Genomic DNA, 26,296 nt, shown 5'->3' with positions numbered 1-26,296 from the left:
AGTTGAATGGGGCAGTTGGAGAGGAGGGCTCCAGACAGGTGGGACAGGGAAGCCAAATCTAAAGTCTGTGGAAAGAAGAAGACTCAGACAACAGGCAGCAGGCAGTACCTGCTGAGCCTCATGACTTTGGACCCTTCCTCCTCATCCATTCCTCCTCAGGACGCTAGTGTTTCCTGCCCAGGTAAAACTTCTCTCTCTAGCAATCAGCCCTGGGTGCCCTTGTCTCCATCCCCAGGACTGGCTGTGGTGAGTGACACCACATCAAACTGTGGCTGCCCACGCAAGAATAAGCAGGGACCGAGGGCATCCCAGAGCAGAGGGGAGGCTTAGGGCTCTTCCATTTTTGGACCCCCCTGGTATGTAAAAGAAAAAGAAATGCCAAGCCAGGGTATCCAAATCTGTGATACACAAGAGCCTACACTGAATAAATGAAGTCTTTTAACACACCCATATACACACTGTAGTATTCACAATTTTATTACAGGACTTATTTTTTTAAAGAAACTTAAATTCATGGTGCATTCCTGTGTGGTTCAAACAGATCCAAAATGGGAGTTATCATTGTCCTTCCATGTTGTCAGAATATCTCTGTGATTGAATGGGAGACCTCACTTGGAAACATCATCACAGGCCACTGTGTGGGGCTTTCTGGAAATGAGAAGCCTTGGACAAAGCCTCTGCCCTCATTTCTGCACCCCAGGCTTTGCATCCTCTCACCCTTGTGTGCTTTCTTCTGCTCCCTCTCAATTTCCTTCCTCCCTCTCCCAATAACAGTCCCTTCTTGGGGGTCTGGCTACCCACTTGAGTGCTGGGACAACTGGACAGAATTTCTCCTCTGAGCTGGAGGCTGGTCAGGGCCTGGAGGAAGGGGCTATGGGAGCTGGGGAGAGGGCATGGGACCATTGGATCTTGGTAATTTTGGTGGCTTGAAATTAAGAATGGATTTATCAAGAAAGCCACAGGGGGCACAATCTCTTATCTCGGAAGGATTTTATGATTAACAGGGTATCTGCATTTGATTGATGCAGGGAGTCCTAAGGAAAGACTTCCATTATGGGCACCAAGGAAAACAGAATCCAGTTCTCAAACAAGAATAAATACTTGTTAATTTTCTGGGTTAGAGAGGCAGAAATGGAATTTAATTGAGCAAAGGGAGTAGGTGTGGAAAATATTGCTACTTGAAATGCCCTGTAGCTATCTTTCGCTCTCCCCCTTTGGAGAGCAAGGATAAGGAAAAATGAATCCACTATAAGGAAATTGCAGTGCCAATGTGAGGATAAAGGCAAAGTTCCCCAGATCCCTGGAGTCAGGGAGGCAATAAGGAGAGGTAGGGATTGCAGGAAACTAGAGCATGTCTGCCCTGCCAGAAAATGGTTGCTGCTGCTCAGTGTGAGGTGATTGTGGCCACACAAGCATACAGAGCTCTCTGATATTTTGTCACAAGCCAGGGCCTTTTTTTTTTTTTTAATATGTTACCTGCTAATTCAAATTCAGAAAAATTAAACTGTGCAGACCAAATAAAGCGGACCTGAAGTTGTATGTGGTCCATAACCCACCAGTTTGTGTCCCCTGCTCTAAATGGAGACCTTCCTGCTTCTGCCTTGTCAGGCCCATTGAGGTCAGGTTGGGGATGTCCTGCCAGAAAGCAGAGGGATGCACCAGGGACCTTTTCCCATCCCCTGCCAACCCTCAGATGCTCTGAGTGGAGAAAAGCTGCCAGGAACAGAGTCATGGTGGCTGCAGGGGCCCTGGCTTGGCCGGGTCTCTGCTCCTGTCAGCTCCTATCAGGGCCCACCCCCACCCTCTGGCTGCCAGCAAGCAGATTTGCCACTCCAGGCAGCTCCTCGCTCCTGGCAGAGGATAGCATGACAGACGGGGATAGAGACGTTAGCCAAAGCAGACTTCCTGATTTAAAAAGTCTCATTTTCCCTCTGGGGCTGCCAAATTTAGCAAGGTGCCATTCTTGCTGCAATGCTTCCAAGCCGTCTTAGGTAATCATAACTCCACATTCCCTGTGGAGTGCTCAAGGAAATTACCTCCCAGCACCAGTTTCCTACGCACTCTGATTACTTGAACAAGGCCAGGGAGGCCTGGTCTCCTGTGTTTGGCATCTTGGAGTCCGGAACCCTTAAGACAAGCTGATGACAGCTTGCTGTCAGGATTCTTTGCCTTTAGGAAAGTGAGAAAAATTATAAAGGTCATAGTAAGCATTATTCATGGATGGTGAAGCCCACACTCTTAGGGAGAGGATCCTGATCATAGGGACTGGGGCCATTTAGTTTGGACAAGAGAGAAATTACAGATGGGTTACTGGGGGTGAGCAGAGAGAAACAGTGATTGTCCTCACGCATCTGAGGGCGCATAAAAGAGACATAAATGTAGCCTGTGCGGCACCTGAGTGCAGAGCAACTGTTGGCAGGAAAATCACTTTCAGTTCCACAGAAAGAAAACAATTCATTCCCTTTAGGGCTATTTCTTTAGAAAAGGTTTAACTTTTTGTTTTGAAATGATTTTAAACTACATAAAAATAACAATAATGACACTAAGAAATTCTAACTACCCTTCACTCCGAATTGCAAATTAACATTTTGCCACATTCGCTTTAACATTCTCTGTGCATAATTATTATTTTTCTGACACATTTGAGAGTAAATTGCAGACATTTTGCTCCATTATCTCTAAGTGCTTTAGTATATACTTCCTAAGAATAAGGACATTCTCTTGCATAACCATAATTATCACAATTATTAATTGTCAAATTGTACAATTATCAACATCAGAAAATTTTACTTTGATATAATACTGCTATGTACCCTACAGTCCATATTCTACTTTCCCAAATTGTCCCAAAATAGTGTCCTTAATTTTTTCTTTTTGGTCCAGGATCCAATGCAGGGTTGTGTATTGCTTTTAGCTGTCACGTCTCTTCAGTTGCCATTAGTCTGGAATGTTTCCTCGCCTGTCTTTGTCTTTGATAATATGAACAGTTTTGAAGAGTGCAGGCCAGGGGTTTTGTAGAATGTTCCTTTGGGTTTGTCTGATAATTTCCTCATGACTAGATTCAGGCTATCTGTTTGCTGAACTACACACGAGGGCCTTCTTGAGAAGTGACTAGGGTCTGTTGCCAAGGCTTGCTGAGTCATGGTCTGGTTGGCCGGAAGGAAATTCTCACTCAAGACACTGAGTTTTCTACAGCTAATATCTTCTTGGATTCTTTTAATTCTTGGATTCTATGATTCTCTCTCCCCCAAATAATTTCAATTGGGTTTCAGAACTTGTAGTGGGCTCTTTCTTCTCTACCAGCTACTCTGCTTTCTACCTCTGCTTTGCTCAGACTAACCTTCTGTGCAGCCCTCAGGGGACTGCAGGCAGGGGAAGTGGCCCAGAGGCAGTGGGAAGCCACATACAACTGGTCAGTGACCCAGCTTAGCTGTTCATGCCCATATTGTGACAGCAACAGGAAGGATAGGAAGGCGCTAGAAAGACTCTGCATGCAAGATAATGCCCATGACCAGATTTCCCTCCTCCTGTCTCTCTGGTCAGAGCTGGATTACATTTATTCAAGGAGCCAAGGGTCTATCCAAGGATGAGAGGCCAGTTTTCTTTACTTTTCTCAGTTTGATCATCCCTGAGCATCCCCCTCCATTGTCTTCCTGAAACAAATCTGGAAAAGCTGAGGGGTGGGGGCGGGGCATGATGCTTTGGGTAGAGGAAGCTGTGAAAGACTTTCCAGTACACTGACAAAGAGAAGGCCCTTAGGGTGGGAGGGGGGACTTTGCCCTGGGTTGGGTCTATGCAGGGGCCAGGAGACTGATGTCTAGGAAGAGATCTAGAGCACTTCACTGCTGTTCCCACCGTTGTCTCTCTTGACTCTTGCCAGAGCCCTTGCCCAATGGTGCCCTTAGGAGCCCTACTGTGCAGGTGCCACACACCCCATATCAGCTGGATGCCTCACCTGGGCTTTCTCTCAAACTCTCTTCCTTGCCTCTCCTCTCTTGTCTAGCCACCAAGCTCCAGTGTCACTTCCTATAAGAGGTTCTCCCTAACTTCAGCCTCCTCCCACACTGTACTGATCTCTCCTTCCTCAGAACTTGGGTAGCACAGGTGGTCTGCATTACTCAGTGACACTGAACACAGACAGCCTGATTCCAGGGTTTACATTCTTTTTTTAATAATGTTTATTTATTTATTTTGAGAGACAGAGAGAAAGAGCATGGGGGAGGGGCTGGGGGAGAGGGAGAGAGAGAATCCCAAGCTGAGTGTAGAGCTTGATGGGGTGATCAATCTCATGACTGTGAGATCATGACCTGAAACAAAATCAAGAGTTGGGCCTCTTAATCAACTGAGTCACCCAGGTGACCCTCCAGGGTTTACATTCTTAAGTATACAATTAAATATTACAAAGTCATGGGACAATCCCTGTATAACTTCCAGATCTCATTGCCACCAGATGTAGCCATCATCTTGAAATTGGTGTATATTTTCTCACTAATTTTAAAAAAGTAAACTATTTTTTAAGGACAACTTTAGGTTACAGAAAAGTTGTGAAAATAATATGGAGCATTCCCCTGTTTTTGCATCTTACATTAATGTTAATACCTTACATATGTGTTAAGATTAATGAACAAATATTGACATACCATTATTGACTAATATCCATATTTAATTTAGCTTTCCTTAGTTTTTGCCTAACGTTCCTTTTTTCCTCCCCATGATCCTAGTTATCACATTTTCTTAGTCTCTTGGCTATGACATTGTCTCAGGTTTTCCTTATTTTTTGATGAGCTTGACCGTTTTAAGTAGTACTGGTCAGGTATTTTGTAAAATGTCCCTCAGTTAGGATTTGTCTAATATTTTTCCTATGATTAGACTGGAATTATGGGTTTTGGGGAGGAAGACAACAGATGTAAAGTGCCCTCCTCATCCCATCACATCAACATCCCAGTAGCAAAGAATACACCTAGTACCTGTATCTTAGTTTCTAATACTATTCTCCAATAAAAGCAATCAGAGTTACTTGGAAGAGTGGAATTTTCCTACAAATATAATTATCAGTAAATGAATATATTGTTTTGCAAGTATGTGAACTTTTCACAAATGGTTATCATAGTATATGTATTTTCTTGCAATGCTTTTTCCCCTTTCAATTTATCACATGGAATATTCACATGGATTGATGTGTGGATTGACATTCATTTTTATTTTTTAATATTAATATACAGTATTCATATTAAACAACACACCCATTTTCCTATTGATGAATATTCAAAATATTACAGAGATGCTACAAATATTTCTTTTTATTTATTTATTTATTTATTTATTTATTATATGAAATTTATTGACAAATTGGTTTCCATACAACACCCAGTGCTCATCCCAAAAGGTGCCCTCCTCAATACCCATCACCCACCCTCTCCTCCCTCCCACCCCCCATCAACCCTCAGCTTGTTCTCAGTTTTTAAGAGTCTCTTATGCTTTGGCTCTCTCCCACTCTAACCTCTTTTTTTTTTTTTCCTTCCCCTCCCCCATGGGTTCCTGTTAAGTTTCTCAGGATCCACAAAAGAGTGAAACCATATGGTATCTGTCTTTCTCTGTATGACTTATTTCACTTAGCATCACACTCTCCAGTTCCATCCATGTTGCTACAAAGGGCCATATTTCATTCTTTCTCATTGCCACGTAGTACTCCATTGTGTATATAAACCACAATTTCTTTATCCATTCATCAGTTGATGGACATTTAGGCTCTTTCCATAATTTGGCTATTGTTGAGAGTGCTGCTAAGAACATTGGGGTACAAGTGCCCCTATGCATCAGTACTCCTGTATCCCTTGGATAAATTCCTAGCAGTGCTATTGCTGGGTCATAGGGTAGGTCTATTTTTACTTTTCTGAGGAACCTCCACACTGCTTTCCAGAGCGGCTGCACCAATTTGCATTCCCACCAACAGTGCAAGAGGGTTCCCGTTTCTCCACATCCTCTCCAGCATCTATAGTCTCCTGATTTGTTCATTTTGGCCACTGTGACTGGCGTGAGGTGATACCTGAGTGTGGTTTTGATTTGTATTTCCCTGATAAGGAGCGACGCTGAACATCTTTTCATGTGCCTGTTGGCCATCCGGATGTCTTCTTTAGAGAAGTGTCTATTCATGTTTTCTGCCCATTTCTTCACTGGGTTATTTGTTTTTCGGGTGTGGAGTTTGGTGAGCTCTTTATAGATTTTGGATACTAGCCCTTTGTCCGATATGTCATTTGCAAATATCTTTTCCCATTCTGTTCGTTGCCTTTTAGTTTTGTTGGTTGTTTCCTTTGCTGTGCAGAAGCTTTTTATCTTCATAAGGTCCCAGTAATTCACTTTTGCTTTTAATTCCCTTGCCTTTGGGGATGTGTCGAGTAAGAGATTGCTATGGCTGAGGTGAGAGAGGTCTTTTCCTGCTTTCTCCTCTAAGGTTTTGATAGTTTCCTGTCTCACATTTAGGTCCTTTATCCATTTTGAGTTTATTTTTGTGAATGGTGTGAGAAAGTGGTCTAGTTTCAACCTTCTGCATGTTGCTGTCCAGTTCTCCCAGCACCATTTGTTAAAGAGACTGTCTTTTTTCCATTGGATGTTCTTTCCTGCTTTGTCAAAGATGAGTTGGCCATACGTTTGTGGGTCTAGTTCTGGAGTTTCTATTCTATTCCATTGGTCTGTGTGTCTATTTTTGTGCCAGATGCTACAAATATTTCTATAGAGAGGCCACTGAGATATTTTTGCATGAGGTTCTGTCTTCTGTGGATTGTTTGCTTGTGTTTTTCGAGACTGAAATTCAATGTTGACATTAGTGAATATGACTGAAAAGAGGCTAGCAGAGGTAGGAGAATTTGTAAGTACAATAAAAAGAAGCATACAAAGTTTGTGGCTACTCTGTATGGGATTCCTTGAATAGACAGAATTGGTTCTGACTATTTATATACCTAAGGAGGAGAATTGCTGGCTGTGTTAGTAAAATAATCTTGAACTTGATCAGATAATGCCAAATTGCTCTGCAAATTAATTGTACAATTTATACTCCTGTCAGCAGGGTTTAAGAGCTACTGTGATCCATATATATGCCAAGAGTTAAAAATTTCAGACTTTTAAATATTACTTATCTGAAGAATGAGAAGTAGCTTTTATTGTGATTGTGGCTTCAATACATACCTCCCTGATACTCAGAGATTGAGCATTTCTGTGCCTGTTTATTTGGCTCATTTGTGAATTGCTTATTTATGTCTTTATACTTAAAAACCATCTCTCGTAGGGAGCATATCATTGGGTCTTGCTTTTACCTCCAGTTTGACAATCTCTAGTTTTTAACTGAAGTGTTTACTCCATTTATATTTAATGTAAATATTGATGTGGTTGGATTTAAGTCTATCAGCTTGCTATTTATCTTCCACTTATCCCTCTCTTTTATATTCTTCCGTTTCTCTTTGCCTATCTTTTTGGGTTAATCTACTATTCAATGCTCCATTTTATTTCTTTGACTGAATTCTTAGCTTTAAGTCTTGGTTTTCTTTTCGTGTGTGTATGTTTTTCCCTATGGCTGACACTATGCTGTGGTTTACATTTTATGTGTGTTATTGTGTGCTTATTTCTCCCTTTCTGGGGAGAGGAGTTGTACCTCAGGCTTCTTTCATTCTTATCATTATTCATGCATTTATTCATTTCATTTTTCATTCAATAAATTTGTGTTAAACATCTACTATATACCAGGGACTAAGTGTTAGAAATGCAGCTGTAAACAAGACAAATGTGAATCCCACAGTCTATTTGGGGAAATAGATAAGTAAGTAGGGGAGTTTTCCCAGAGGAGAAAATATCTGAATTGAGCCTTGAAGGCTGAGCAGGAATTGGTCAAGTGAAGGAAGGGATATTAGATTGTTCCAGGTTGTGGCAGTGGTGTATGCAAAGACCCAGAGGCAAAAGTAATTGGCAATTTGTTCAGGCAGCAGTAAGACATGCAACATCCTGGAGTGTAGTGTTAGGTGGTGCAAATGAAAGGCGGACTGTGGAATACAGTGCAGATTGACAAACATTCAGGGAGTTCCTATTTGAATTAGGAATTTAGAGTTGGACACATTGTTTTCATGTCATCAATATTCATTAATTGAATGATAGAAGAGATTTTGAGCAGAATTACTGACTACAAGACATCTACCCCCTCTGGTTGTTTATAATTCCTGTTTCCACTTTGGAGGATTATTTTTTTGAGGTGAAGGCACTTTAATTTTCAAATTCTATTGTAAGAAAGAATATATTATTCCAAGGAGGGATTTTTGTAATATAAGCAAGGGATTTCTAGGCTTATTGGAAAAAAAAGGGCGTGTTAGTTTCTCTGTATCCAGAGTGCCCTAGATGAGACAGTGCCACTCATTTTAACCTTACTTTCTCCATGGCTTTGTTGAGATATAACCGACATATAATACAACTTGCTGTATTATACATGGGGATGTGTACAACACATGGATTTGATAGACTTTATTGTGAAATGACCACCACAGTAACATTAGTTAACACCTCCATCACATCACATACTTACCATTTCTCTTTTGAAGTGCAAATGTTTAAAATGTACTCTCTTAGCAATTTTCAAGTATATAATACAGTATTGTTAACTATAATCACCATGGTGTACATTATATCCCCAGAATTTACTCATAACTAGAAATTTTTACCCTTTGAATGACATGTCTCTATTTCCTCTACCACCCAACCCCTAGCAACCACCATTCTACTCTCTATTACTATGAGTTCATCTTTTCTAGATTCTTCATATAAGTGGATATCATACAGTATTTTTCTTTCTCTGTCTGACTTCCTTCACTTAGTGTAATTCCTTCCAGGTCCATCTTTGTTGTCCCAGTTGGCAAGATGTCCTTCTTTCTCAAGGCTGAATAATGTTCCATTGTATATGTACACTACATCTTCGTAATCATTCATCCATAAATGGACACTTGGGTTGTTTCCATATCTTGACTATTGTGAATGATGCTGCAATGGATGTGAAGGTACAGATATCTTTTCAGGATCTTGATTTCACTTCCTTTGGATATCTACTCAGAAGTGGGATTGCTGAATCATACGTCAATTTTATTGTACATTTTTTTTTGAGGAACCTCCATACTGTATTCCACAGTGGCTATACCAATTTACATTCTCACCAACAGTGTGGAAGAATTTTCTTTTCTCTATGTTTTTGCCAACACTTGTTATCTCTCGTCTTTTTGTTTTTTTATTTTTATTTTAATTTTATTTTTTTTTCAATATATGAAGTTTATTGTCCAATTGGTTTCCATACAACACCCAGTACTCATCCCAAAAGGTGCCCTCCTCAATACCCATCACCCACCCTCCCCTCCCTCTCACCCCCCATCAACCCTCAGCTTGTTCTCAGTTTTTAAGAGTCTCTTATGCTTTGGCTCTCTTCCATTCTAAACTCTTCTTTTTTTCCTTCCCCTCCCCCATGGGTTCCTGTTAAGTTTCTCAGGATCCACATAAGAGTGAAACCATATGGTATCTGTCTTTCTCTGTATGGCTTATTTCACTTAGCATCACACTCTCCAGTTCCATCCATGTTGCTACAAAGGGCCATATTTCATTCTTTCTCATTGCCACGTAGTACTCCATTGTGTATATAAACCACAATTTCTTTGTCCATTCATCAGTTGATGGACATTTAGGCTCTTTCCATAATTTGGCTATTGTTGAGAGTGCTGCTATGAACATTGGGGTACAAGTGCCCCTATGCATCAGTACTCCTGTATCCCTTGGGTAAATTCCTAGCAGTGCTATTGCTGGGTTATAGGGTAGGTCTATTTTTAATTTTTTGAGGAACCTCCACACTATTTTCCAGAGTGGCTGCACCAATTTGCATTCCCACCAACAGTGCAAAAGGGTTCCTGTTTCTCCACATCCTCTTCAGCTCTATAGTCTCCTGATTTGTTCATTTTGGCCACTCTGACTGGCGTGAGGTGATACCTGAGTGTGGTTTTGATTTGTATTTCCCTGATGAGGAGCGATGTTGAGCATCTTTTCATGTGCCTGTTGGCCATCCGGATGTCTTCTTTAGAGAAGTGTCCATTCATGTTTTCTGCCCACTTCTTCACTGGGTTATTTGTTTTTTGGGTGTGGAGTTTGGTGAGCTCTTTATAGATTTTGGATACTAGCCCTTTGTCCGATATGTCATTTGCAAATATCTTTTCCCATTCCGTTGGTTGCCGTTTAGTTTTGTTGGTTGTTTCCTTTGCTGTGCAGAAGCTTTTTATCTTCATGAGGTCCCAGTAGTTCATTTTTGCTTTTAATTCCCTTGCCTTTGGGGATGTGTCAAGTAAGATATTGCTGCGGCTGAGGTGAGAGAGGTCTTTTCCTGCTTTCTCCTCTAAGGTTTTGATGGTTTCCTGTCTCACATTTAGGTCCTTTATCTATTTTGAGTTTATTTTTGTGAATGGTGTGAGAAAGTGGTCTAGTTTCAACCTTCTGCATGTTGCTGTCCAGTTCTCCCAGCACCCTTTGTTAAAGAGACTGTCTTTTTTCCATTGGATATTCTTTCCTGCTTTGTCAAAGATGAGTTGGCCATACGTTTGTGGGTCTAGTTCTGTGGTTTCTATTCTATTCCATTGGTCTATGTGTCTGTTTTTGTGCCAATACTATGCTGTCTCGATGATGACAGCTTTGTAGTAGAGGCTAAAGTCTGGGATTGTGATGCCTCCTGCTTTGGTCTTCTTCAAAATTACTTTGGTTATTCGGGGCCTTTTGTGGTTCCATATGAATTTTAGGATTGCTTGTCATAGTTTCAAGAAGAATGCTGGTACAATTTTGATTGAGATTGCATTGAATGTGTAGATAGCTTTGTGTAGTATTGACATTTTGACAATATTTATTCTTCCAATCCATGAGCACAGAATGTTTTTCCATTTCTTTATATCTTCTTCAATTTCCTTCATAAGCTTTCTATAGTTTTCAGCATACAGATCTTTTATATCTTTGGTTAGATTTATTCCTAGGTATTTTATGGTTCTTGGTGCAATTGTGAATGGGATCAGTTTCTTTATTTGTCTTTCTGTTGTTTCATTATGAGTGTATAAGAATGCAAATGATTTCTGTACATTGATTTTGTATCCTGCAACTTTGCTAAATACATGTATCAGTTCTAGCAGACTTCTGGTGGAGTCTATTGGATTTTCCATGTATAATATCATGTCATCTGCAAAAAGTGAAAGCTTGACTTCCAGCATTGCCAATTTTGATGCCTTTGATTTCCTTTTGTTGTCTGATTGCTGATGCTAGAACTTCCAACACTACGTTAAACAACAGCGGTGAGAGTGGGCATCCCTGTCGTGTTCCTGATCTCAGGGAAAAAGCTCTCAGTTTTTCCCCGTTGAGGATGATGTTAGCTGTGGGCTTTTCATAAATGGCTTTTATGATGTTTAAGTATGTTCCTTCTATCCCGACTTTCTCGAGGGTTTTTATTAAGAAACGTTGCTGAATTTTGTCAAAGGTCTTTTCTGCATCGATTGACAGGATCATATGGTTCTTATCTTTTCTTTTATTAATGTGATGTATCACATTGATTGATTTGCGAATGTTGAACCACCTGCATCCCAGGAATGAATCCCACTTGACCATGGTGAATAATTCTTTTTATATGCTGTTGAATTCGATTTGCTAGTATCTTATTGAGAATTTTTGCATCCATATTCATCAGGGATATTGGCCTGTAGTTCTCTTTTTTCACTGGGTCTCTGTCTGGTTTAGGAATCAAAGTAATACTGGCTTCATAGAATGAGTCTGGAAGTTTTTCTTCCCTTTTTATTTCTTGGAATAGCTTGAGAAGGCTAGGTATTATCTCTGCTTTAAACGTCTGTAGAACTCCCCTGGGAAGCCATCTGGTCCTGGACTCTTATTTGTTGGGAGATTTTTGATGACCGATTCAATTTCTTCCCTTTTTATGGGTCTGTTCAAGCTTTCTAATTCCTCCTGATTGAGTTTTGGAAGCGTGTGGGTGTTTAGGAATTTGTCCATTTCTTCCAGGTTGTCCAGTTTGTTGGCATATAATTTTTCATAGTATTCCTTGATAATTGCTTGTATCTTTGAGGGATTGGTTGTAATAATTCCATTTTCATTCATGATTTTATCTATTTGGGTCATCTCCCTTTTCTTTTTGAGAAGCCTGGCTAGCGGTTTATTTTTTTGTTTATTTTTTCAAAAAACCACCTCTTGGTTTCGTTGATCTGCTCTACAGTTTTTTTAGATTCTATATTGTTTATTTCTTCTCTGATCTTCATTATTTCTCTTCTTCTGCTGGGTTTAGGCTGTCTTTGCTGTTCTGCTTCTATTTCCTTTAGGTGTGCTGTTAGATTTTGTATTTGGGGTTTTTCTTGTTTCTTGAGATAGGCCTGGATTGCAATGTATTTTCCTCTCAGGACTGTCTTCGCTGCATCCCAAAGCGTTTGGATTGTTGTATTTTCATTTTCATTTGTTTCCATATATTTTTAAATTTCTTTTCTAATTGCCTGGTTGACCCAATCATTCTTTAGTAGGGTGTTCTTTAACCTCCATGCTTTTGGAGGTTTTCCAGACTTTTTCCTGTGGTTGATTTCAAGCTTCATAGCATTGTGGTCTGAAAGTATGCATGGTATGATTTCAATTCTTGTATACTTATGAAGGGCTGTTTTGTGACCCAGTATGTGATCTATCTTGGAGAATGTTCCATGTGCACTTGAGAAGAAAGTATATTCTGTTGCTTTGGGATGCATAGTTCTAAATATATCTGTCAAGTCCATCTGATCCAATGTATCATTCAGGGCCCTTGTTTCTTTATTGACCATGTGTCTAGATGATCTATCCATTTCTGTAAGTGGAGTGTTAAAATCCTTGTCTTTTTGTTTAAAAAAATTTTTTTTTAACATTTATTCATTTTTGAAAAGCAGAGAGAGACAGAGTGTGAATGGGAGAGGGGCAGAGAGAGAGGGAGACACAGAAACAGAAGCAGGCTCCAGGATATCAGCACAGAGCCTGATGCAAGGCTCGAACTCATGGACCGTGAGATCGTGACCTGAGCCGAAGGCGGCCGCTTAACCGACTGAGCCACCCAGTTGTCTTTTTGATAATAGCCATTCTAACAGGTATGAAGTAATATCTTTTTGTGGTTTTGACCTGCATTTCCCTAATGATTAGAGCACCTTTTCATGTACTTTTAGGCCATTTGTATATCTTCTTTGCAGAAGTTTCTATTCAGTTCCTTTGCTCATTTTTAATCAGATTTTTCTGTTTTGGCTATTTTGATTTTGAGTTGTATTACTTCCTTATGTATTTTGTATATTAACTCTTCATCAAGGGGTACCTGACTGGCTCAGTCAGAAGAGAATGAGAGTCTTGATCTTCGGGTTGTGAGTTCAAGCCTCACATTGGATGTAGAGATTACTGAAAAAAAAAAAAAACTTAAATAAAAGGGACTGAAGTTAACCCTTTATCAGATATGATTTGCAAATATTTTTTCCCATTCTGTAGGTTGTCTTTTCATTTTGTTGATTGTTTCTTTTGCTGTATAGAATATTTTTAGTTTTATGTAGTTCCACTTATTTTTGCTTTTTATTTTGCTTGTGCTTCTGGTGTCACATCCAAAAGATAATTGCCAAGACAAGGAAATTATCCCCCTGTTTACTTATAGGGACTTTGTGTTTTTAGTTCTTATGTTAAAGTCTTTAATCCACTTCAGGTTAATTTTTGTGAGTGGCATTAAGACAGGAGTCCAATTTTATTCTTCTGCATGTGATTATCCAGTTTTCCCAACACCATTTATTAAAGAGAATATCCTTTTCCCATTGAGTATTCTTGGATCCATTGTCAAATATTAGTTGACTGTATTTTCAAGGGTTTATTTGTAACCTCTCAATTTTGTTCTATTGGTTTATGTGTCTATTTTTATGCCAGCACCATTGATTACTGTAGCTTTGTAGTATAGTTTGAAATCAGGAACTGCCATGCTACCAGCTCTGTTCTTCTTTCTTAGGATTGCTTTGACTATTCAAGGTCTTTTGTGATTTCATACAAATTTTAGAATTATTTTTTCTATGTCTGTAAAAAAATATCATTAGAATTTTGACGGGAATTGTGCCAAATCTATAGATAGCTTTAAGTAGTATGGACATTTTAATGATATTAATTTTTCTGATCCATGAACACAGGGTATCTTTCCATTTGTTTTTCTCTTCAATTTCTTTCCTCAAATTGTTGTAGTTTTCAGCGTACAGATCTTTCACTTCCTTTGTTAAGTTTAGCCATGAGTATTTTATTTTTTTTGAAGCTGTTGTGAATGAGATTGTTTTCTTTATTTCTTTTCAGATATTTTATTTTAGTGTATAGAAACACAACTTATGGGGCGCCTGGGTGGCGCAGTCGGTTAAGCGTCCGACTTCAGCCAGGTCACGATCTTGCGGTCCGTGAGTTCGAGCCCCGCATCGGGCTCTGGGCTGATGGCTCAGAGCCTGGAGCCTGTTTCCGATTCTGTGTCTCCCTCTCTCTCTGCCCCTCCCCCGTTCATGCTCTGTCTCTCTCTGTCCCAAAAATAAATAAACGTTGAAAAAAAAAATTAAAAAAAAAAAAAAGAGACACAACTTATTTCTATATATTGATTTTGTATCCTGAAACTTTACTGAATTTGTTTAGTTCCAAGTTTTTCATTTAGTCTTTAGGATTTTCTATATATAAGATAATATCATCTGCAAGCAAAGACAGTTTTACACCTTTCTTTCCAATTTGTATATCCTTTATTTCCTTTTCTTACCTAATTGCTACGGCTATGACTTCTAGTACTATGTTGAATAAAAGTGGTAAGAGTGAGCATCTTTGTTTTGGTCCTGATTCTAGATGAAAACTTTTCAAACTTTCATCATTGAGTATAATGTTAGGTGTAGGCTTGTCATATACGCCCTTTATTATGTGACAGCATATTCTTTCTATACCCAATTGGTTGAGAGTGTTTTTTAACCATAAACACATGTTGTATTTTATCAACTGATTTTTCTGTATCTCTTAAGATGTATCTTAATGTATTAGATGTATTATTTCTCTGTATTTATTGAGATGATCATGTGATTTGTATCTTTTATTCTAGGAGTGAAGTGTATCATATTTGTTGATTTGCATATGTTGAAGCATCCTTGCATCCCAGGGATAAATTCTACTTGATCGTGGCATATGATTTCTTAATGTGTTGTTGGATTCAGTTTGCTAATATTTTGTTGAGAATACTTGCATCTATATTCATTAGGGTATTGGCCTGTAGTTTTCTTGTTATGTCTTTATCTGGCTTTGCTATCAGGATTATGCTTGCCTCATAAAATGAGTTTGGGGATATTTCCTCCTCTTCAATTTTTTGGAAGAGTTTGAGAAGCTTTGGCATTAATTCTTGTGTAAATGTTTTGTAGAATTCTCTGGGGAAACAATTTGGTCTGGGATTTTCTTTTTTGGGGATAGTTTTGATTACTAGTTCAATCTTCTTATTGTATTGGTCTGTTCAGATTTTCTATTTCTTCATTATTAAGTCTTGGTGAGTTGTGTGTTTCTAGGAATTTATCAATTTCTTCTAGGTTATCCAATTTGTTGATGTACATTTGTTCTAGTAGCCTCTTATGATCATTTATATCTCTGTGGTATCAGTTGCAATGTCTACTCTTTCTAATTTTATGAATCTTCTCTTTTTTCTCTTAGTCTAGCTAAAGATTTGTCAGTTGTTTATTTTTTCAAAAAAAACCAGTTGTAGTTTCATTGATCTTTTCTACTATTTTTCTAGTCTCTAGTTCATTTATTTCTGTTCTTTGTTTTATTTTCCTCTGCTAACTTTGGGCTTGGTTTGTTCTTCATTTTTTGGTTCATTGAAGTGTAAATTTAGGTTATTTACTTGAAACCTTTTATTTTTCTTAATGTAGGCATTTATCATTATAAACTTCCATTTGGGGACTACTTTTACTGCATCCCACAAATTTGGTATGTCATGTTTCCACTTTTATTTATTTCAAGATATTTTTAAAATTTTCCTTTTGATTTCTTCTTTGACTCATTGTCTGGTCAGAAATATGTTGTGTAATATACACGTATTTGTGAACTTCCCATCTTTTTTTGTTATTGATTTCTAGTTTCATACCATTGTGGTCAGAAAAAATACTTGGTATGATTTCAATATTCTTAAATTTGCTAAGCTTTGTTTTGTAACCTATCTTGACCTATCCTGGAGAATGTTGCATGTGTTCTTGAGAAGAAGAATACATGTTCTACTGTTTCTGGATAGAATTTTCTGTATATGTTTTTTAGGCCCACTTGGTCTAAAGTGTAGCTCAACTCTAGTGTTTCCTTATTGATTTTATGCCTGGATGATATAGCTAATGTTGAAAATGGAGTATTAAAGTCACCTACTAATATTTTATTATTAGTGTTTGTTTAATATATTTAGGTGCTCCACCATTAAAAGATGTCTATAATTTATCTATCTATCTACTTATCTATCTATCATCTATGATTGTTATATATTCTTGATTACTTGATCCTTTTATCATTGTGTAGTGATTTTGTCTCTTGTTATGGTTTTTTTTTCTTAGAATCCATTTTGTTTGATATAAGTATAGCTACCCCTGTTGTCTTTTGGTTTCCACTTGCATGTTTCCATCCCTTCACTTTGAGCCTATGTGTATCTTTAAAGCTGAAGTGAGTCTGTTGTAGGTAGCATGTAGTTGGGTCTTATTTTTTTCATTCAGCCAGCCACTCTATGCCTTTTTATTGAAGGATTTAATCTCTTTGCATTTCACATGCTTATTGATAGGTAAGGATTTATTAATGCCATCTTATTGTTTCTGGCTGTTTTGTAGGTCCCCCATTCCTTTCTTCTTCTTTTGCTGCTTTCCATTGTGAATTGACGATTTTCATAGTGGTATGCTTTGATTCCCTTCTCTTTATTGAATCTGCTGTAGGTTTTGTGGTTACCTTAAGGCTTACATAAAGAAATTTATAGGTATGATGGTCTATTTTATGTTAACAACAACTTAATTTTGATCGCATACAAAAACTCTACGCTTTTACTCTCCCCCTTTTATGCTTCTGGTGTTACAACTTGTCTTTTTATATTGTTTACTTATTAAAAATTATTGTCTTTTAACCTTTATATTAGAATTGTTAACACACTACCATAATACAGTATTAGAGTATTCTGAATTTGACTGTATACTTACATTGTTGCATATTTTCATGTTACTTAGTGTCAGTGTGTTACATATTTTAATGTTACTAATTAGTGTCCTTTAATTTCAGCTTGAAGAATTTATTTCAGTATTTCTTGTTAAGGCAGGTCTAGTGGTGATAAACTCCCTCAGCTTTTGTTTGCCTGGGAAAGTCATTATCTCACTTTCATTTCTGAATGATAGTTTGCTGGTTAGAATATTCTTAGTTGGTAGTTTTTTGTTTTTGTTTTTGTTTTTTTTCCCCCGGAACTTTGAATACATCATCCCACTCTCTTGGCCTGTAAGGTTTCTGCTGAGAAATCACTAATAGCCTTCATGGGGTTCCCTCATAAGTTAGAAGTTTCTTTTCTCTTGCTGCTGTTTGATCTGTGAAAATTTTATTCTAATGTGTGTTAGAAATTATCTCTTTGAGTTTGAGTTTCTTTGGTGACCTATGAGCTTCATGAACTTGGCTATTCAAATCTCTACCTAGATTTGGGAAGTTCTAAGCCATTATTTCTTTAAATAAGTCTTCTGCCTCATTCTTCCTCTTTTTTTTTCCTGAAACTCTAACAATTTGAAAACATTTCTTTCGATGGTATTCCATAGATCACATAAGCTTTCTTCACTCTTTTTAAATTCTTCTTTCTTTGTTCTCCTCTGACTGGAAAATTTCAAAGTTCTTGTCTTCTAACTTATAGATTCTTTCTGTTGTTGATACTCTCTATTACACTTTTCATTTTATTTACTGTATTCACTTTCATAATTTCTGTTTGGCTCTTTTAATAATTTCTGTCTCTTTTTGGGGTGCCCTGGTGGCTCAGTCAGTTAAGCATCTGACTTTGGCTCAGGTCATGATCTCAGGGTTTGTGAGTTTGAGCCCCATGTCAGACTCTGTGCTGACAGCTTAGAGCCTGGAGCCTGCTTCAGATTCTGTGTCTCCCTCTCTCTCTGTCCCTCCCCAGCTTGCACTCTGTCTGTCTCTCTTTCAAAAATAAACATGAAAAAAATAATTTCCCTCTCTTTTTTTAAACTTCCCATTTTGTTCATGTATTGTTTTCCTGATTCATCTGAATTGTTTTTCTGTGTTTTCTTATAACTCATTGAATTTCCTTAAAACAGCTGTTGTCAATTCTTTATTGGGTTAATTGCAGATATACATATCTTTGGGATCAGTTACTGAAAGATTATTGTTGTCCTTTGGTGGTGTCATGTTTCCGTGATTTTTTATGTTCCTTGAAGTTTTGCATTGCTGTTTTCACATTTGAAATATCAATTACCTCCTCCAATCTTTACTTACTGCCGTTGGGAGATAAATACCTTCCATGATCCTTGCTAGGGAATCTAGGGCTTTCTCAGACCTTCTGTGGGTACACCTGATCCATCTTCTTGCTCTTTCTTGTGGCAGAATTCTTAAGCCTATATGCTTTCTTTCAATCTTGCAAAGCATCAGGTTGGGTGCTGACAGCCTCCCCTTTTGTTTTCCCAAAAGCGCAAGTTTGTGGTCTCTCCCTAGCCCATACATTTGCTGTGGTTTTCTGTGCATGCTCACTAGTTGTCTGTCAAAGCTTCCTTTCACTGCTGCCATTGGCAGCATGCACAGGGACCTGGCCACAGGATGGGTGTGTGTGTAGGTGAGGCATGTAGAATGCTGAGGGTGCCTGTGAACCAGTTGGAGGCATGTGTGAGTGAGGTATCCCCAGCAACTCATATCAGGCTTCTTAATTTAGTCTCTAATGCAGTTAATAGGATTCATGTTCCTTTAATTCCCTCCAAGAGTCCTACTTGCCTCTCTCCTAGCCTTTTCTTGCCCTTATCATGTAGATCAAAATTTAGTCCCTGAATGTGGTGAGAGAGAAATGGGCTTCTTTGTCAGCATCCTGCACAGCTGGATGCCAGCTTTGGAAGCCAGCTCTCACTTTACCCTGAGAGAGAAATCATGGGCTGAAAAGATGTCTTTTGGCCCTAAGCTGTGCTGCCTTGGGGATGGGTGATGTGAATAAAGTCAAACTATTCCTCTTCCCCTCTCCAATTCATCCAAACTATTTGCTCCGATAGTATGTTGGAGATTCTCCACTGGGAACCTGAACTTCCCCAAAGGTTCTCTTGTCAATAGTGATTGTCTCAAGTGATATCTTCCAGGGGCTCCTGGACCATGGCCAAGAGGGTTTGGAGCCAGGTCAGGGGCCACTTCAGGGCACACAGCCAAGACCAAGGTCTGTACTTCCATTATCTGATACATGGCAGGGCAAGACTCCTGTGTTTCTTGGCATATGGTGCTGGATCCCACAGCTCCCAGAAGGGCACTTTTGCTTGTAGATAGACACCAAATTGTTGTTAGGAGCAGGGGAGACACAAACAAAGGATATCTTATTCAGCCATGATACTAGTGTCACTACTCCATATACTCTTGAGGAAGTCCCTTCCCTTCTTTGGGCCTCTGTTTCTTCTTTTATACAATGAAAAGTTTGTAAAAGATTGAATCCAAGAACACTTCCAACTTTGTCATTGGTTTATCAGCCATTAAAACCTTGATGGGAATTGGTTTATTTGATATTTCTAGCGATGAAAACTTCCCGAGAAAATTCATGGGACTACGACCCCCATGTATATATAATAGTGAGGCCTCTGGTTGCAAGTGACAGAAACCAACTCAAGATAGTTTGGGTAAAAAGGGAGAATTCATCCCCAACATATAGGGAGAGCGAAGTTATGGAACCCTAGGGAAAGAATAGAGCTGGGTCTCAGGAAAGAACTGAAACTAGGAATAGGAAAACCTTCAGGGATTGTTCTCTACCCATTAGGTTTAGGTGATTGGTAAATGGGGTGGTTGGTTTATGGCCTGGGCAGACACTCCAAAAGGTGTTCTCTCCGCCTACATTGTTGGTTTTTTTTAGAGGCAGTGCTTCCAGAAGTGGGGGGAATGTGGGCTTGTCCAGATGTGCCTGGTCCTGAGGGGTGATCTCATTGAAAGTCTCTAGCCCTTGGGTATGGGGCAATGTGGTTACATAAGTTCCTAGGTAACTGAGAGAAGCAGGAAGAAAAAGAGGTGTGTGTGACAAACTTTAGTTTGTGTGAAACAAAATTTGTGTGACAGCAAACCCACCTTCCTGGAGCTTTTTTGCTGGTCTGGGATTCAGTGTTGGCCACAGACTGGCTCCCAACAGACAATCCACAATAGGCTTTCTGCTCCCAGTCAATCTAAAATGGGAAAGAAGCGGCAATGAATGTCCTTGCTAATAAGGAAATCTCAGAGTGGAGTTGAGAGATGTGGCAGGGTTTCTGGCCACACCTTAATACCCCCCACCCTCATCTACCCCATAAATATAGAAATCTAACTGGTGAAAATAAGTCTGAGGGTTTAGAGCAAAGAAGCTTTTCTGGGTAGAGTATGAGTGGCACAGGGACTGCCTAGTCCCATTCCAGAGTGTTCTCATTTCTCAGTGACCTTCCTCATCTCTGTTGCAGAGTGAAAGCGTCCCTAGGCCAACATCTCAGGGCTCCAGGCTTCCATCAGGATGGTGGGTGAAGGCCCCTACTTTATCTCAGATCTAGATCGGCGAGGCCAGCGAAGATCCTTTATAGAAAGATATGATCCCAGCCTAAAGACCATGATCCCAGTGAGACCCTATGCAAGGTAAGTCAGGAGAAGGTTTGGAGGGAGGGCCAGGGTAGTTTCTAGCCCATCAAGAGAGTAGGCACTGGTCCTGTTCCCCCATGCTGCTGCTCTATATGCTTGTCCTTTTGTTATCCATCCATGCATCCATGCATCCATGCATCCATCCATCCATCCATCCATCCATCCACTACTTCTTTACTCCTTTTGTCCTTTGGTGAGAGGGAGACAATAGCCAATGTTTAAGGAGAGCTTTCAATGTGCTGGGACCTGTTCAAGTACTTTATAAACATGGCCTCTTTCACTCTTCACAACCACCATGGAGGTATTGTTATTTTATCTGATGGGTGAAAAAGTGAGGCACAGAGAAGTTAAGTAATTTGCAGAAAGTTCATCAGTTAGCTTTTTCTTTGTAACACACAAACTTTCTGACTGCTAACACTTAAAAGTCTAAGACAATTGCCATTTAATTAGCTTACAATTTTATGGGCGGGCCAGCAACCTAGGCTGAGCTTGGCTGGGTGATTCATCTTGTTTTGATTAAATTTACTTATAAATATCCTGAACAGCAAGGTGGCTGTACTTCACAGGGTCAGTTGGCAGACAATGGGGCAATTGGGGCAAGTGGGTCACATGGGCTATCAACCCCCAGCAGGGTAGCCTGGGCTTGATCACTTAATAGTACAGTAGCCTGCCAAAAAGATGAGTTGAAAAGTATAGCATTTCTTGGGACTCAGGCTCAGAATTGGCATACCATTTTTTTCATAGCATTCTATTGGCCAAATTAAGTCACAAGTCAGCTCAGATTCAAGGTGTGGATAAATAGACTAAACTTACTGGTGGAAGCAGCTGCAAGTTCACATTACAAGGGGCTGTTATACAGATGGAGAGAGAATTGGGTTCATTGTGAACTGCAGGATAGTAACATATGCAGGCTGACTTTTAAGCTCACACTCATAACTATAACATTATATGATATGATATGCTATTATTATATTAATCATAATATTTTAAATGCTGCCTCTTCTACATAGAAAGGGCCCTGTGTCCTGTCCTCTGAACAGTAGAAGGCCAAGTGGCATCTCTATAGTGAGGTGACACAGCACTGCTCTCTCCTAGAATCTCTGCACCAAGGAATCAGCTAGAGCCATCTAAAAGGAGAGGTAAATGTTGAAAGCTGAGGGAATAGGTTACCATAATTAGTCCCAGGCAGGAAAGTGCTAACTACCCACTGTTCTGGTTAAGTTTATAATTGCTTTGTGAACAGGCATTGTGGGCTGCTGCTTAAGAGAGTGATAGGACCTTGGAGTTAGCAAGCAGTGGGTTTGAATTCATGCTGTACCACTGTAAGAGTTTGGATGAGCACTTTTTTTTTAATTTTATTTTTTAAATTTGCATCCAAATTAGTTATCATATAGTGCAACAATGATTTCAGGAGTAGATTCCCTAATGTCCCCTACCCATTTAGCCCAGCCCCCTCCCACATCCCTTCCAGCAACCCTCTGTTCTCCATATTTAAGAGTCTCTTATGTTTTTTCCCCCTCCCTGTTTTTATATTATTTTTGCTTCCCTTCCCTTATGTTCATCTGTTCTGTGTCTTAAAGTCCTCATATGAGTGAAGTCTTTCTTTTGTCTGACTAATTTTGCTTAGCATAATACCCTCTAGTTCTGTTTACATAGTTGCAAATGGCAAGGTTTCATTCTTTTTGATTGCTGAGTAATGCTCCATTGTATATATGTACCACATCTTCTTTATCCATTAATCCATCGATGGACATTTGGGCTCTTTCCATACTTTGGCTATTGTTGATAGTGCTGCTATAAACATTGGGTGCATGTGCCCCTTCGAAACAGCACACCTGTATCCCTTGGATAAATACCTAGTAGTGTAATTGCTGGGTCATAGGGTAGTTCTATTTTTAACTTTTTGAGAAACACTCCATACTGTTTTCCAGAATGGCTACACCAGCTTGCATTCCCACCAGCAATGCAAAAGAGATCCTCTTTCTCTGCATCCTCGCCAACATCTGTTGTTGCCTGAGTTGTTAATGTTAGCCATTCTGATAGGTGTAAGGTGGTATCTCATTGTGGTTTTGATTTGTATTTCCCTGATGATGAGTGATGTGGAGCATTTTTTTCATGTGTCGGTTGGCCATCTGGATGTCTTCTTTGGAGAAGTGTCTATTCATGTCTTTTGCCCATTTCTTCACTGGATTATTTGGTTTTTTTGGGTGTTGAGTTTGGCAAGTTCTTTATAGATTTTGGATACTAACCCTTTATCTGATATGTCATTTGCAAATATCTTATCCCATTCTGTCAGTTGCCTTTTAGTTTTGCTGACTGTTTCCTTCCCTGTGGAAGCTTTTTATTTTGATGAGGTCCCAATAGCTCATTTTTGCTTTTGTTTCCCTTGCCTCCGGAGATGTGTTGAGTAAGAAGTTGCTGCGGCCAAGATCAAAGAGGTTTTAGCCTGCTTTCTCCTCGAGAATTTTGATGGCTTCCTGTCTTACATTGAGGTCTTTCATCCATTTGAGTTTATTTTTCTGTGTATGGTGTAAGAAAGTGGTCCAGGTTTGTTCTTCTGCATGTCGCTGTTCAGTTTTCCCAGCACCACTTGCTGAAGAGATTGTGTTTATTCCATTGGATATTTCCTGCTTTGTCAAAGATTAGTTGGCCATACGTTTGTGGGTCCATTTCTGGGTTCTCTATTCTGTTCTATTGATCTGAGTGTCTGTTCTTGTGCCAGTACCATACTGTGTTGATGATTACAGCTTTGTAGTATAGCTTGAAGTCCGGGATCGTGATGCCTCCTGCTTTGGTTTTCTTTTTCAAGATTGCTTTGGCTATTCAGGGTCTTTTCTGGTTCCATACAAATTTTAGGATTATTTGTTCCAGCTCCATGAAGAAGGCTGGTGTTATTTTGATAGGGATTGCATTGAATATGTAGATTTCTTTGGGTAGTATCAACATTTTAACAATTTTTGCTCTTTCTTTCCAGGAACATGGACTCTTTTTCCATTTTTGTGTGTCTTCTTCAATTTCTTTCATAATCTTGTATAGTTTTCAGTGTACACATTTTTCATCTCTTTGGTTAGATTTATTCCTAGGTATTTTATGGTTTTTGGTGCCATTGTAAATGGGATTGATTCCTTGATTTTTCTTTCTGTTGCTTCTTTGTTGGTGTATAGGAATGCAACCGATGTCTGTGCATTGATTTTATATCCTGCCACCTTGCTGAATTCATGAATCAGTTCTTGCAGTTTTTTGGTGGAATCTTTTGGGTTTTCTATGTAGATTACCATGTCATCTATGAAGAGTAAAAGTTTGACCCCCTCCTGACCAATCTGGATCCCTTTTATTTCTTTGTGTTGACTGATTGCAGAGGCTAAGACTTCCAATACTATGTTGAACAACAGTGGTGAGAGTGGACATCTCTGTCTTTTCCTGACCTTAAGGGGAAAGCTGTCAGTTTTTCCCCTTTGAGGATGATATTAGCAGTGGGTCTTTCATATACGGCTTTTATGATCTTGAAGTATGCTCCTTCTATCCCTACATTCTTGAGGGTTTTTATCAAGAAAGGATGTTATATTTTGTCAAATGCTTTCTCTGCATCTATTGAGAGGATCATATGGTTCTTGTCATTTCTTTTATTGATGTGATGAATCACATTGGTTGTTTTGTGGATATTGAACAAGCCCTGCATCCCAGGTATAAATCCCACTTGGTCGTGGTGAATAATTTTTTTAATGTAATGTTGGATCTGGTTGGCTAATATCTTGTTGAGGATTTTTGCATCCATGTTCATCAGGGAAATTGGTCTATAGTTCTCCCTTTTAGTGGGGTCTCTGTCTGGTTTTGGAATCAAGGTAATGCTGGTTTCATAGAAAGTTTGGAAGTTTCCTTCCATTTCTATTTTAGGAACAGCTTCAAGAGAGTAGGTATTAACTCTTCCTTAAATGTTTGGTAGAATTCCCCTGGAAAGCCATCTGGCCCTGGACTTGTTTTGGGGGAGATTTTTTATTACTAATTCGATTTCTTTACTGGTTATGGGACTGTTCAAAATTTCTATTTCTTCCTGTTTCAGTTTTAGTAGTGTATATGTTTCTAGGAATTTGTCCATTTCTTCCTGATTGCCCATTTTATTGGTGTATAATTGCTCATAATATTCTCTTATTATTGTTTTTATTTCTGCTGTGTTGGTTGTGATCTCTCCTGTTTCATGCTCAATTTTATTTATTTGGGTCCTTTTCTTTTTCTTTTTGATCAGACTGGCTAGTAGTTTATCAATTTTGTTAATTCTTTCAAAGAAGAAGCTTCTGGTTTCATTGATCTGTTTTACTGTTTTTTTTTTTTTTTGGTTTTGATAGCATAAATTTCTGCTCTAATCTTTATTATTTCATGTCTTTTTCTGGTTTGGGGTTTTATTTGCTGCTGTTTCCAGCTCTTTAAGGCATAAGGTTAGGTTGTGTATCTGAGACCTTTCTTCCTTCTTTAAGAAGGCCTGGATTGCTATATACTTTCCTCTTATGACTGCCTTTGCTGCATCCCAGAGGTTTTGGCTTGTGGTGTTATCATTTTCATTGACTTCCATGTACTTTTTAATTTCCTCTTTAACTTCTTGGTTAGCCCATTCATTCTTGAGTAGGATGTTCTTTAGTCTCCAAGTATTTGTTATCTTTCTAAATTTTTTCTTGTGGTTGATTTCGTGTTTCATAGCATTGTGGTCTGAAAATATGCATGGTATGATCTCTATCTTTTTGTACTTGTTAAGGGCTGATTTATGTCCCAGTATGTGGTCTATTCTGAAGAATGTTCCATGTGCACTGGAGAAGAATGTATATTCTGCTGCTTTAGGATGAAATGTTCTGAATGTATCTGTTAAGTCCATCTGGTCCAGTGTGCCACTCAAAGCCATTGTTTCCCTGTCTATTGCTGTGAGTGGGGTGTTGAAGTCCTCTACTATTATGGTGTTACTATCAATGAGTTTCTTTATGTTTGTGATTAATTGATTTATATATTTGGGTGCTTTCACATTTGGTGCATAAATGTTTACAGCTGTTAGGTCTTCTTGGTGGATAGACCCCTTAATTATGATATAATGTCCTTCTTCATCTCTTGATGCAGTCTTTATTTTAATGTCTAGATTGTCTGATATAAGTATGGCTACTCTGGCTTTCTTTTGTTTACCATTAGCATGATAGATGGTTCTCCATCTCCTTACTTTCAATCTGAAGGTGTCCTTAGGTCTAAAGTGGGTCTCTTGTAAAAAGCATATAGATGGATCTTGTTTTCTTATCCATTCTGTTACCCTATGCCTTTTGCTTGGAGCATTTAGTCCATTGACATTTAGAGTGAGTACCGAAAGATATGAATTTATTGCCATTATGTTGCTTGTAGAGTTGGAGTTTCTGGTGGTGTTCTCTGGTCCTTGCTAGTCTTTGTTGCT

The 26,296-nt window shown here is 39.0% G+C and overlaps 1 protein-coding gene across 1 annotated transcript in view; it reads left to right on the top strand.

Annotated features, from left to right (window-relative positions):
* Window positions 1-26,296, top strand: part of ABCC12 (ATP binding cassette subfamily C member 12) — a 97,559-nt gene continuing 71,263 nt past the window's right edge. The window contains exons 1-2 of the mRNA XM_043599141.1: window positions 1-181; window positions 20,703-20,871. Of these exons, the coding sequence (XP_043455076.1) occupies window positions 20,753-20,871 (119 nt within the window). The 5' untranslated portion in view covers window positions 1-181; window positions 20,703-20,752. The remainder of the gene's footprint in view (window positions 182-20,702; window positions 20,872-26,296) is intronic.

Source organism: Prionailurus bengalensis, chromosome E2 (assembly GCF_016509475.1).
Source record: "Prionailurus bengalensis isolate Pbe53 chromosome E2, Fcat_Pben_1.1_paternal_pri, whole genome shotgun sequence".
Lineage (NCBI taxonomy): Eukaryota > Metazoa > Chordata > Mammalia > Carnivora > Felidae > Prionailurus > Prionailurus bengalensis.
Note: the sequence above shows the minus strand (reverse complement) of the source record. Positions and strands in the feature narration are given on the sequence as shown.